The sequence below is a fragment of the Balaenoptera musculus genome, chromosome 9, assembly GCF_009873245.2.
Source record: "Balaenoptera musculus isolate JJ_BM4_2016_0621 chromosome 9, mBalMus1.pri.v3, whole genome shotgun sequence".
Taxonomy (NCBI): Eukaryota; Metazoa; Chordata; class Mammalia; order Artiodactyla; family Balaenopteridae; genus Balaenoptera; species Balaenoptera musculus.
In genome coordinates, this window is record NC_045793.1 from 91,321,003 (window position 1) to 91,334,690 (window position 13,688).

General features: G+C 40.7%; 2 protein-coding genes across 4 annotated transcripts in view; one reads left to right on the forward strand and one right to left on the reverse strand.

Annotated features, from left to right (window-relative positions):
* HBP1 (HMG-box transcription factor 1) overlaps nucleotides 1-10,180 on the forward strand; it is a 30,676-nt gene extending 20,496 nt beyond the window's left edge. For all 3 annotated transcript variants that reach the window (XM_036862986.1, XM_036862989.1, XM_036862988.1), the window contains exons 9-11: nucleotides 5,389-5,706; nucleotides 7,824-7,965; nucleotides 9,075-10,180. In XM_036862986.1, coding sequence (XP_036718881.1) covers nucleotides 5,389-5,706; nucleotides 7,824-7,965; nucleotides 9,075-9,092 — 478 coding nt within the window. In that variant the 3' untranslated portion in view covers nucleotides 9,093-10,180. The remainder of the gene's footprint in view (nucleotides 1-5,388; nucleotides 5,707-7,823; nucleotides 7,966-9,074) is intronic.
* A 737-nt stretch (nucleotides 10,181-10,917) lies between these two features.
* Nucleotides 10,918-13,688, reverse strand: part of COG5 (component of oligomeric golgi complex 5) — a 281,556-nt gene continuing 278,785 nt past the window's right edge. The window contains exon 22 of the mRNA XM_036862985.1: nucleotides 10,918-11,239. Coding sequence (XP_036718880.1) covers nucleotides 11,125-11,239 — 115 coding nt within the window. The 3' untranslated portion in view covers nucleotides 10,918-11,124. The remainder of the gene's footprint in view (nucleotides 11,240-13,688) is intronic.

A 13,688-nucleotide genomic window follows, 5' to 3' on the forward strand; every position in this document is an offset into this window, starting at 1 on the left:
GTGCAAAACTTTTCTGGTTTTAGCACTGAAAGTCCTGCAGCACTGGAAACCCTTCAGTCCTGGGAAAACGGGGGCAGTTGGTCACCCTCCTCCCAGAAGGAACCCAGAGAAAGTATATGATATCTGGGATTTTAAGACCCATTCTTTCTTTTTCTTTTTTTTTTTTTTTTTAAAAAAAAGAGCTTTTATTTATTTTATTTATTTACTTTTGGCTGCATTGGGTCTTCGTTGCTGTGCGTGGGCTTTCTCTAGTTGCAGCGAGCAGGGGCTACTCTTTGTTGCGGTGCATGGGCTTCTCAGTGCAGTGGTTTCTCTTGTTGCGGAGCACGGGCTCTAGGCGCGCGGGCTTTAGTAGCTGTGGCTCACGGTCTCTAGAGCTGAGGCTCAGTCGTTGTGGTGCATGGGCTCAGTAGTTGTGGCTCACGGGTTCTAGAGCACAGGCTCAGAAGTTGTGGCGCACAGGCTTAGTTGCTCCGCGGCATGTGGGATCTTCCCGGACCAGGGCTCGAATCCATGTCCCCTGTATTGGCAGGCAGATTCTTAACCACTGCACCACCAGGGAAGCCCTAAGCCCCATTCTTTAAGATAATTATCAAATCCATAGGCCTTTAAGTAGAGAATTCTCAAGAACTTCTGCTGGCCTGAAGATTTTAAATAAATTCAATTTAATATAATAAAATAGAAGGTTAATACGTTTTTTTATTTTGAAAGCATAAGTGAGACTATTTTTAAAAAACATTTTAAAAAAGCAACCAGCACAGGGCCTGGCACAGGCTATATGCTCAATAAACATCTGCAAGATTGGAATGTAAATGCTGTTTGACTCTCTTTTATACAGTCTTTTTTGAAAAACAAGACATTGTTAAGGTCCAGTACTCAGAGTATTCTTAGGATTCAGATCCGTGATACCTCTAATGTTTGGTGAGAGTGTAAATGGATAAAAAAGTTTTGGAAGATAATTTCGCTTTATTGTCTACCAGTGAATATCAGCAGTTCCATTCCTCTGTATGTACACCATAGAGAAGTAAATGCTTGTAGACATGCACTAGGCGATGTGTAAAGTTCAAGCTGTGTTGCTCATGATAGCAAAAACGTGGAAACAGTATCAGTACTCATTCACTGGAGACTGAATGCATATAGTGTGATATAATCATACAATGGAATTCTTTCTGTCAGTGGAAGATGAATGAACCGTAGCCATACATTTTAAAACATGGATCAACTTTAGAAATAATGTTAAGTAAAAATTAGTCTGGAATCAGATGTTCTTTGGAAATATATCTAATAAAATTATAAATCTAATTACACTTATATAATCTTTCTATAGTATATAAAATACACATTATACAGTTACACCAGGGATCCTCAAGTTCACCCCCAGGTTCAGTGATTTACTGGGAGGGCTCACAGGATTTAGTACTTAGTCATACGCACAGCTATGATACCTTACATTGAAAGGATATGAAGCAAAGTCGTGAACAGGAAAGACGTGGGCTTAAGTCTGGGGAAGCCAGGCTTCCAGGAATCCTCTCCCGGTGGAGTCACACAGGACAAGCTTATTTCCCTCAGCAGTGAGTTACGACAACACGTGTGAATCGTTATCTACCGGGAAGCTTATTAGACATGCAGCACCAGGGGTTTTATTGGCAGCTGGTTGCATAGGCTGCCTCTGCCTGGCATATACCAAAAGCTTCCAAAAGGAAAGCAGGTGTTTAGGGTAAACCGTATTTTTTGTACATACAGTTTAGGAACAGTGAGCCACTCTTATCAGTTGTGGGTATGATGGGAACCCTCCCGAAATCCAAGTTCCAGATGCTAGTCAAGGGCCAGCCTGTAAGTAACCCTTTGAAAGGACAGCAAGCCTGCAATGTTAACTCGTTTCTGCACAATGAAACATTATACGTTAATATAATAGCTATTTTAACATAATTAATGTCACTACAGTTTTTATCGTATTTATGAATGAATTTTATAATAAAATTGTTGGGAAATTAAGGGAATGATTAACAGTTCAGGAGAATGGTTACTTCTGGGGGTGGCAAATGTAGAACTTTAGTGATATTAGAAATATCCTATTTCCTTGTTATTTTAAAAATTTTATTATACATATATATATTCTTTTCCATTATGGTTTATCCCAGGATATTGAATATAGTTCCCTGTGCTATACAGTAGGACCTTGTTGTTTATCCATCCTGTATATAATATCAGTAGTTTGCATCTGCTAATCCCAAACTGCCAATCCCTCCCTCCGCCACTCTTCCTCCTCCTTGGCAGCCACAGGTCTGTTCTCTGTGTCTTTGAGTCTGTTTCATAGATATGTTCACTTGTGTCGTATTTTATCTTACTTTAGTATTATTTTTTATTTTTATTTTTATTTTTGGCTGCACCGCGTGGCTTGCAGGATCTTAGTTCCCCGACCAGGGATTGAACTCAGGCCCTTGGTAGTGAAATCACGGAGTCCTAACCAGTGGACCATCAGGGAATTCTCTGTCGTATTTTAGATCACATGGTTTGTCTTTCTCTTTGACTTACTTTGCTTAGTACGATAATCTCTAGGCCCATCCATGTTGCTGCAAATGCAAGCCTCAGTGTTTTAAATGTAAAATGGAGGTGATAACACCTGCCTAACTCTACTCCTTGTTGTGAGGACTAGAAATTATAGTATCCAGCTGGCACACAGTAGGTGCTCTTGGGTCATGCTGGTCTAGGAAGGGCACTGGAGTAGATGTTAGCTTGCTGAGGACCAGAAGAAGTCAGCAATAACCTGATGAGCTCTTAAACACAATAGGTGGCTCTTTTGTAGAAAGGAAGCTTCCAAGTGAGAGCTTGAGTTGAAGAAGCCCATTTGAGACATTGGGTATTGAGGCCAATCTTCTAGGCATCACACAGGTTTAGGACAGTCACTTTACCAATCTAGACTACTTCTACAGTAATAATTGATACCCCAGTTGAGTACCTGCTGTGTGCTCACCTCTGCCTTAAGTGTTTTATAGTCTGTTCTTCCAGCTGTGCAACACTGCATAGCATGTATTATCTTCATTTTAGAGCTAAGTAAGCTGAGGCTAGAGGGTTACCTGCCCAAGGTCATACCATTAGTAAGTGGCAGAGATGGGCTTTGAGCCCAATTAAAATTTTATATTATTATGTTCTCCAGAATGATTTATTTTACCCTCTCGGTCAGTCGTCATTCATTTTGAGAGCCTAGTATGTGCCGACATTGGGGATTGAAGATCAGTTAAGACATAGGCCTGCCTCTTTGCTTGCAGTCTAGAGCAGGGGATGGATGAGGCCGTGGGTACCATGTGGAGGTGCTGGTTGGGAGGCAGTGTAGCCTGGTCAGCAACATGGCTCTGCAGCGGACCGCCTGGACTCGCAGCCGGGCTCTGCGATAGCTCTGCTGCGGAAACTGGGGTAAGTTAATTTTTCCACGGGTCTTCAGAAAAAAGAAAAAAGCTGTAAAATGTGGATCATATTGAAGGGAGGGTTAAGTGAGTTAATATTTCTGATTCGGTTAATAGACACTATACTATTGTAGTTTTTCTTTAAGAGTAATAGACAATGACAGTGGGAAGGGGCATCCTAAGCTCAAGGAATGGCATGTAGAAAAGAAGTGAGGTGAAATAAGGCACATTTTAGGAACAGATAGCAAAGAGAGCGAATGCTCAGTATAGCAAAAAATTAAGCTTTTTTAAAAAGATATTTTATGTAATATAATGCTGTAGTCATGTCAAAATCTGAATTCTGTGATTGACTATTTCAAGCTACTTTAAATTGTATCCATAATGGAAATGGATGACGGTTATATTTGTACCACTAGATGGTGGAGTTTTCAAATTTCAGTAGTCAATTAGCTTACCCTATTTTTAAATCTTTCGGTATTTCAAATTGTAATTATTTTCCTGCAGTAGAAATTAATAATTTTGTGTCAGGTTCATTTACAAATGCATAAGTTTGCTATTTTTCTAAATTACATATGAGAGGGGCTTCAGATAGCAAAAATTATTTCTCTGGCATAATACTGATTGCTAAGCGTTTATTGGATGATTTTGGAGTCATACTCGTAAGTACATTTATTTCATGTAATACCTTTAAAAAAGCAGATGTTGTGTGGTTGATAATTGGTAAAAGTCATTTTTACTGTGTGCAGTGAATGGCGTGCACCTCACTCACGTAGCTCTCCATATGTCAGAATCATCCATAATCGCACATTGCTTCACCTGTAGGCGGATACTATTCCTGTAGCTATTATCAACCTGTTGATGGACTGCCAGAATCTCTGTTTCAGGGAGAGAAAGAGGAGTTGGGGTTGAAGTGAAAGATTTTCTGCTGAGATTACCAGTGTAAGCAGTAGAAGTTAACAGAGTTGGAACAAGAGAATTCTCTTGACAGGTATACTTTTAGGCTGTGGTCTACGTTATTTCTAATTTTCAGATGATGTTTTCAGTTAATCTGATGATGATTCACCTTGAGGTTTGCCAACAGCAGTGCAGAGTACCATGGTGCTCGTGAGGAAACCTGGGGCTTTGGAGCTGGACAAACAGATCTGGGTTGAGAGCTAGTAGCTGTGAGGCCTTGGGTGAACAATACGTTATCTTTTTTAGCCTGTTTCTTCATATAAAGAGAGGATAATGATAATCGCCACGCAAGCTGGTTGAGAAAATGAGATGATGTGGAGAGCTTATATACCTATATAAACTGAACATACCTAACAAAATGTGGCCTTTCCTGATCAATGTGGGGTTTTAAGTTATTAGGCTGTTATAATATATGGATAGCCTTTAGGGGAGACTAATGCATGTATGACTGTATTTACATGTCATTGTAAACAAATGACCCAGGCTACTGTGCATTTTAAGTTCCTTTAGCTACATTTAACCACTTCTATCTGTCCTTACCCAACATCTTGGCTTCTGTGGTAGTTAGTCCTTAGGCCTGGTATATGCTTGCTACTCTGTTTTAATTTTGTAGTTTCAGGCTTCTAGAGGTCAACAAATTAGATTATCACATTTGTCAAAAAATGAATCTAAAGTAGGAATAAGTGCGTTGTATGGGATCTGAAGAAGATGTTTGCTATGAATAAAGTATGTGGATTGTAACAGATTCCTTTGGGGTGGGGAGGCTTGGAAGTCTTTTATAAAAACATTTTGTATTCTCTTGAGAATAAAAAAAGTAAATTTAGTAAATGCATACATAAGCTTTCATCTTACAAGCAACTATCAATGGTGAAGTTGCTAAAGTAGTGTTGGTAACATTATTTAAGGTAAAATACATTGAAATTTCCAATCAGATCTTAAGGGTCTTATTTTTTTTTTAATCCTGTTTTCACAAATCAGATGACTATACTGAATTAAACTCCTGTTAATGAATTTATGTATTTATTTACAGCTATGACTTCACGCCTATGGATTCTTCTGCAGTCTACGTGTTAAGTAGCATGGCTCGTCAGCGTCGTGCATCTTTGTCTTGTGGAGGACCTGGAGGTCAAGACTTTGAAAGATCTGGATTCAGTAAAAACTGTGGCTCCCCGGGATCCTCACAGCTCTCTTCCAATTCCTTGTACGCTAAAGCTGTCAAAACCCACAGCTCAGGGACTGTGAGTGCCACTTCTCCTAACAAGTGCAAAAGACCAATGAATGCCTTCATGCTTTTTGCCAAAAAATACAGAGTTGAATATACTCAGATGTATCCAGGGAAAGATAACAGGTAAAAATAGTGATAATTCTGACTATAATAATTCAGTAACACTTCTGTGCAGTTCATAGGAACTGGGATAGTTAAGTTATTCTTCAATAGCTTTCATTATTGAATTCTGTTTTCCAGGTTGATTTTAAAGTAAATTGTTTTAAGTGGAATTTTTAGGGTCATGTGTAACTGTTTTATAATACCTAGACAGATAATTAGGTTAGCTAAGAGGTAAGGACCTGCCTTCTAAAATATTAAATGTCACTTGCCTGTCAGAGGACACAGTTCTAACAACTGTTCCATCTTTATAGAAAAGACTAGCACCTTCTTGTGTCAGATCTCAAGGATGTACTTATTTTACACCTGTGTCATACAATGGGATGTGCAGGCATTGGCAGTTTGTAATGACTGCCAGATTTGTCAGAAGACTGAGAGGTGTCCTCAGTAGAGCCCAGGGGTAAAAATTAACAGTGCTAGTCCTTCCTACTGTTTGCTTGTCCCATACCTCACCTCTTAGAATCCTCTACAGCTCACTTCCTCTCAAACCAACCAAGTTCTCCACGAATTAAAATTATCTTCTCCATTCTTCCTAGGTCCCTTAACCCTTGATATTCTGAGAAAAGTCAAATGATTATGCACATAAAATAATTCAGCTTTGAATTCCGGTTTTAATGACTCGTGATCTTAATTTTTTATATATATATATATATGAGATATAATTGACATCTGACATTATATTAGTTTCAGGTGCACAACATAATGATTTGCTATTTGTATATATTAAGAAATGATCACAACTAGTCTAATTAATATCCATCACCATACATAGTTAGGAATTTTTTTTCCTGTGATAGGAACTTTTAAGATCTACTTTCTTAGCAATTTTCAAATACACCACACAGTATTATTCACTATACTCACCCTGCTGTACATTACAGCTCCATCACTTATAACTGGAAGTTTGTACCTGTTGACCATCTTCACCCATTTTGCCCACCCCAAATACTTCCATTTTAAAAAGAGAAGCTTCTTATACCAAGTGCATCTCTGACTTGGAAGTTGATACAAATGTGAATACTTTTTAATCAATTTCACTAGTAAATGTGTCAACCATTATATGGTACCTTTAACTCGGAGACTATAAAAACTGGTTTTTATTTTAATAAAAGAAGATGCAGTGCAATGTTGAACTGCATCGACTTACTGGATTAAAAAATATATACATTTACTACATTTTAAACTTCTTTTTAAGGAGTAGAGCTTCTGTGGTGACTGTTCTTCTAAAGCTCAAATGCCTGTTCTCTAGCTTCCATGTCAGCCATTGTGAAATCTTCTGTATGTCCTTCATGCAGTCATTCCACACCACCTGTTTCGTATGAGTGTCATGAAATTCAGGGTTAAGGGTGAAGCTCTTCACAAAAGGGAAACAGTTTGTGTCTGCCTGTTCTGGATGAGACCATTTTAGTAGGTTTGGGAGCAAATTAATAAATAGGAAACAGCTTCAAATTTCTATCATGATGGGTCTTACCAGTTTGACTTTCTCCCCTTTGAGTTTATCCAGTTTTCTTAATAAGTGTAAATGTTGCCTGAGGTTTTTTTGGTGTTGTCTTTGGAGATGAGTGGTAAGTGTGCACAGTTAGCGCCACCACATGCTCACTGCGGCTGCATGAACGAAAAAAGGCTTATCGTGACTATTTGATGGGTTATGGGCGCAAACAGAAAGTAAGAATACCTTTCAGTACAAGGTGAATACTTTATGCTGCTGATACTAAACATTGTCTGCCTTAATCTTAAACATCTTTGGAAGACCGATGTACCCAATGGTAATTCAAACAAACCATTTCTTTGAAATATTTAACTTTTTTCTTCAAATCTAAGCTGTGTAAAATATCCAGTTTTTAGCCATTTTAGATATTGGCCCTATTCCAGGAGGCTTTAATTGCCAAGATTATGATGAATGGACCATATGACTTCAGATTTTACTGGAAATGAGTACAGTAGTCTTGACCTTTCCCCTTCTCTATGTTGGACGAGATTTTTGTCTTTCAACTTTCTATTTCTTCCTAAAGTAGCAGCACTTGACATGAGTTTTCTGAAAAATTCTTGCTTTCAACACTGTGTAAATGTTTCTTTTACAGAGCCATAAGTGTGATCCTTGGTGACAGGTGGAAGAAAATGAAGAATGAAGAGAGGAGAATGTATACATTAGAAGCAAAGGCTTTGGCTGAAGAACAAAAACGTTTAAATCCTGACTGTTGGAAAAGGAAAAGAACCAATTCAGTATGTTTCAACAAGTAGTTGCTTAAAGTGATCTTGACTTAACTCCAAAATTGTACTAGCGTATTGGAGCAGTTGTTAGAAGCTTTAAAAGGGCGTTGATGCTGTTTCTCAGCCTTCTTATCTTTCAGAACCTAAATAATGTTTGCACACCATCGTATAAGGCAGGCTGCCTTTCGTCATTAGTGCCATTTACTCTTTTAGCATGGAAAGTAGGAATGTTTGCTACAGATGCTGAACAGGAAGAATCTGGAATGAGTATTTCTGGTTGGGTTGAAAGATGGGGGTCATTAACTCATTACTATCACAGGAGAAGAATTTTCTAATTTGGGGTGGTATGTCTCAACAGCCTTTCTTTTCTTAATTGGTGATGGGCTGTGGAGGTGGGGGTAAATAACCAGCCTTCATGGGGACTTGTGACATTTGCACAGAATTTCTAGGTTAAATATCTCAGCAAGGAGAAGAAATAGAAAGGCCCGGGAAGGCTAGTAAACAAGTTTGCACCATAATAATGCTGTATTGGATAGACCTGATTCTTAAAACTTTTCCATTACTAGACTAGCATCTTTTAAGTAAGTGTTTTCGATTAATTACAAGAAAACGTCACATGACTGATTGATGGAACAGAATGAGCTCAATTTGAAATATCATTTAAAGACAAAGGGACAGCATCAGTACTTCGCAGCAGGACGGCTGGCCAAGGACGTTCTAATTCATTCTCTGTATTTGTCTATTTCTGTATAGTAACATGCGGTTCTCATCCGCATAAGAATTTCTTATAAAGAAGCAGTCAGCAGTCAGATTCCAGTATGAGGGTGACTGAACTAGATTTTTGAAGTTCTTTAGGATTCCATGTGGTAGGACTTTGCCTGGATCCCCTTTCATGTCTGCTCATCCTAGTCGATCTCTCTTGTCTCAGCATTTTCATAAATTTTCTGGATGCTTGGACCATCAGGTATTATCAGACTTTAAAAAATCACCACCTTTGAGAAAGCGATCTGTTTTTAATAGTATGGTTATTAACATTATATTATCCATCTTAGCTTTCATTTGTAGAATTACTATGTATTGATTTGTAAACATTCACTGAGTTATTAATTTTATCTCCACAGGGCTCACAACAACATTAAACCAGGATGCTTATGTTCTTAAGTCTGTATTTGCATAAACATTGACTGTTGATGGAAAGACTTAAGAAGATCAAGGTCTCACCATTTGTCCCGAATCCGTGTGACCGTAAGATACTGATAGCATTGAGTCTTGAAATGATTTAATAATATGAGTGAGGATTTGCTTTCTCCATTAGAGCATTAAGTAAGCTAAAACTATCAACATTGTAAACCAAATTGCCTTATTTTCTTCCAAACTTCATATATGTCTATCAGGTAATATAGGCTTGAAAATTGATATCCTGTGGTGCTAAAGTACAGTAGAAAGAGAGGAGAAGTGTATACATGTTTTATTTTAAATTGTACAAAGGGGGAATTTAAAAATATGTAACTGCTGTTTATACATTGGCTCCTTACTGCTTATTAATCTGTATTGTATACATAATGGAGTGAAGCAGAAGCCGGGAGTTGGCCTTTCCTTGAGCAACCACCATATGGCTCAGCATCTGTGCCAAACACGGGGGCTCCTAGTCTGGCCAGTGCCAAGAGGTTGCCGGAACGGGGGGCAGGTGGATGGTGTCAGTGTCACAGCCTGAGAGCCACCTGCCGCGGCTCCCGGAGCACGCTGAGTGGACGTGCCAGGTGGCAGCACCCACCCCTTGCTCGATGGCGACAGCCCAGGCCAAGGTAAAGTTAGTGAGTAGCACTGGGGTATAGTCACTGTAATGGTGCTGTTAACGGTTGACACCATTGTATTTTTAACTTTGTGTCCTGTATCTCCTCAGCCACATATCTTAATATCGTATTTGTCATCGTATCTCTATGGTGGGGGCAGACTTTGCACTTACGCAGTGCAACACGTGCACTTTACTTTCCTCCAGCTGTCTACAGTGAGAGCAAACAAACACGTTGGCAATACAGCTGCTTATGCTCTGAGCTACAATCATGGCTTTTCTTGTTACTCACCAAGTGGTGTTTCTGGTTAGGAATCACAGCTGTAAAACTGAATTTCAGTTCATTACACTTCTTCATGATGTTGCCCCTAAATTTTGCACACTATATTCTTGTATATTATTATTTCAAATAAAATGAAAAAAAATTGTTTATCTCTGACTTCCACTGATTGATCCTGACTGAACTTTACGAATGAGTCATCAGAAAAACAGGTTCAGGAGATGGAAAATACTTTAGAAGTGGCTTATGGGATTTTAAACATTAAATTTAAAATAAAATGTTAATGACAGGGCAAGGGCAATAGAAAACTAAGGACCTAGATTACCTACTATTTATAAGAAACCTTGTAGAGTAAACGTTATTTTTAACTTGGCATCTCTGTTACAAAGCTGAACAGCCCCGAAAGTCTGTTTTTAATAAAATGACACACAAGACTGTAAAGACAGCCTTGCTCTATCTTTATTAAAGATACAGTAAGACACAGTTAAACAGCATTTAGCCCTACATCTTAGCTTTGGGATATGCCAGTGGTTCCCAAACTTCGTTGCACGTTGGAAACACTTCAGGGTTTTTTTTTAAATACTAATGCCTGGCTCCTACCCCCATACGTGTCAATAAGGGGTACAAATTGGGCATCAGGGTTTTTTTAAAGCTTCTACCAGTGAGTCTAATATGCAGCCAAATATGGAAACCACTGGGCTACCTACTTATCCAGTGAGGAAGGATGCCAGCTGGGGAGAAGCAGTGTACTTACTATAAGTTGGTCGAATCCCTTAAGAAGCAGTGGGGACTCCGTGATGGGAAAGAAGTTTTAGATAGCCTCACAGAAAAGCCTGAGAGGAGAGACAAGAGTTCGGTATGTTTCTGGAAAAAATCAGGTCCACACGGAAGGTGGTGATGATGAATCAGTTTTGACATTTTATGCTATTTAAGGTAGAAGGGCTTCAGAGGTAAACAGGAAAGATCAACAGGAAATACAAAAAATTCGATTACATTCTTAAAATAGTAGATGGTAGCTGTCCTTTAGAGTATGTGTTAGTTTAATTGCAAACCTTGGATGGGTTAGCACAAAATGGAGATTAAGATATACTTCACATTATTACTGAAGAGCAGACATAGCTTTTTGAAGCAGTTGGACCATTATGGGATAAACTGGTGCAAATTCTTTGCCTTCTCTGCTTTTAACTGATTGAACGTAAGCTTCCAGGGCGCCCCTGAAAACCAAAAGAAAACAAGGATCAGAAGACGATACAAATGAAATAAAAGAGCTTGGAGGATGCCGCCAACACCTAAAAGCAGCCCATTTCTGGAACTGCTGTGCCCAGTCGACCAGCCCTCAAACACTTGGTGGTGGTGTTCCTGTGGTTAAGGTGCAGAGCCGTGCACGGTTTTCAGCCTGCGTCGCACTTCGTGGTCTCATCACCCAATCGGAGGCTCTCTGGCGGCTAAGATCCCCAGTTTCCCTTTCGTCGTCTCTCCTACTGAAGAGACTTCTGCGGAGCTGAGTGCAGCCTGTGTCGATGCACAGAGCTCACAAGGGGGCGCCCTGCACTGTGAAGCCTGCACGGCACTGCCGGAGGCAGGGCCCTCGCTCAGCACACACTGACACTGGCAGGGCTTTGTATTCCTGTTACCACAAGTAGGATAAGTTGTTCTTAGGCTCCAATTGTTGGCCTATTAGGCGATAAGAAGGCAGTCTGAATTTAGCCAAGGGTATGATTATGATGTTCTCATGAATTAGACCCGGGGGTCAGCAAACCACCCCACAGGTCAAGTCCAGCCCTGTGCTTGTTCGTTTATGCGTATTTTTCATTATTGGTCTATTTAAGTTCCAAGTAAAACAATTTTTTGTCATAATCATGAAGTTTCACACTCTTGAGAGTAGAGCATCTCCATAAAGATGTAAGTTAATACCATAACTCAGCTCACATACTGTCTCAAATCCCATCTAATAATGTAATTCTTAACTGTTTGCTCCCAAACACTGAAAATATTAATCCTCTGTCAGGTTTGGTCACTATTTTCATTTAACTACAGGGGATATACTTGCCAGGAGCGTGTCCAGCTCAGTGCTCACACCACAGCACCCTTCAACCCTGCTATCCACTGTCATGGTTTCATACACAACTGAATCTCCAATCTCTTATTTCCAGCCCTGACCTCCCTCCCGATCTCTGTGTTCTGGACATCTTTATTTGATTCCTTCCAGGTCTCCCTCAAACTCACCTGTCAAAAACCTAGGGCCGTCTAAAGCCATGGAATGTACAACACCGAGAGTGAGCCCTAGTGTAAGCTATGGACGCTGGGTGACCCTGATGTCTGTGTGGGTTCCCCAGCTGTAACAAATGGGCCACTGTGGAGGAGGGGGTGTTGATAATGGGGGCGGCTGTGCAATGGGGGCAGGGGACATAGGGAAAAATCTGTGCCTTCTCAAATCTGCTGTGAACCTAAACCTGCTCTAAAAAATATCAAAAAAAGGAAAAAACAAACCTAGGGTAAAAAAACCCAAGCGAAGGGTAGCGTTCTGCCCCTTCCCCTATTTCAGCGAAGGACACCATCGTCTCCCCAAGGTCTGTATCTAAAATTCTTTTAGTCCTACACCTAACCAGTTCTCAAGTCCTTTTAACTTACCCCACACGTTACCACATCCGGTCCCTCCTCTCCCCTTGGCTTCAGTCTGAACCCTGCCATCTTGTGCCCTAATTGCTGCTGTAACCTCGTAGGTGGTGGTCACCCTGGTGCCGTCAGCCCTGCACTAAAGGACCTGCCACACTACAGCCAGAGACGGCCGCCTGAGGTCCGTGACCTGCCATGCCCTCTCGCCATCGGGACAATGTCTCCACTCACAACCCCACCGAACACCAGCTTCATCAACAACCTCCCCCAGCGCTGTGCGACTGCTGGGTTCCAGACCATTTGCTGTGCCCTAAAAAGACCCTCAAATCATTAGTTTCCGTTGTTTGCGTTACCGACACAGGCAGAGCAGCTCCATCCAGCTCACTGGTGACTCTCAGCCCAACCCTGAGAGACCTGGGTGCTTGTGCAAATACCACTCTGAAAGAAAGACATCTCTGCCTAACAAGGTCGGGCTCCAGAAAGGGCTTGTTTCCCTTCAACCACACTGGCTTGTCTCATTGTTAGCGAGACAAAGCTTCCTCGTTAACCGTCCTTATCTTTGGAACGCCCCTCCCCGATTTCTTCCTTGTAGAGCTTTAACATAGGACCAGCCCAAATGCCTTGTTTTTGATAAAGCCTTTCCTAACTCTAGGCAGCACAAAGCTGAAACCACCGTGGAGTCACATAAAGTTGTGGACAGGTCTGGGGCTTCTGCACCAGTAGCGTGGCTTAGCCGGACCCCAGCACTTGGGGACGGATCCCTGAAGGCTGGCTTCAAGTGAAGTAATACTTTACTACTCACGCTAAAGTAATCAAACTAGAAACCAGCTCTGCAGGGGCCTGGCAGGCTCTTAGTTCAGAAGCACCACTGGTACCTCAGGCTCTGCCCACCGCTCCCCCCCACCCCGCCCCGACCTAGCTGTGTGATCTGGGCTACATTTTGAGCCTATTTGCTCATCCGCAAAGTGGGAAGAATACCTACATGATTTAGTTATGAGAGTTAAAGGATCATACTGTGAAGAACCTGGCTCTCTTCCAAGTACACCT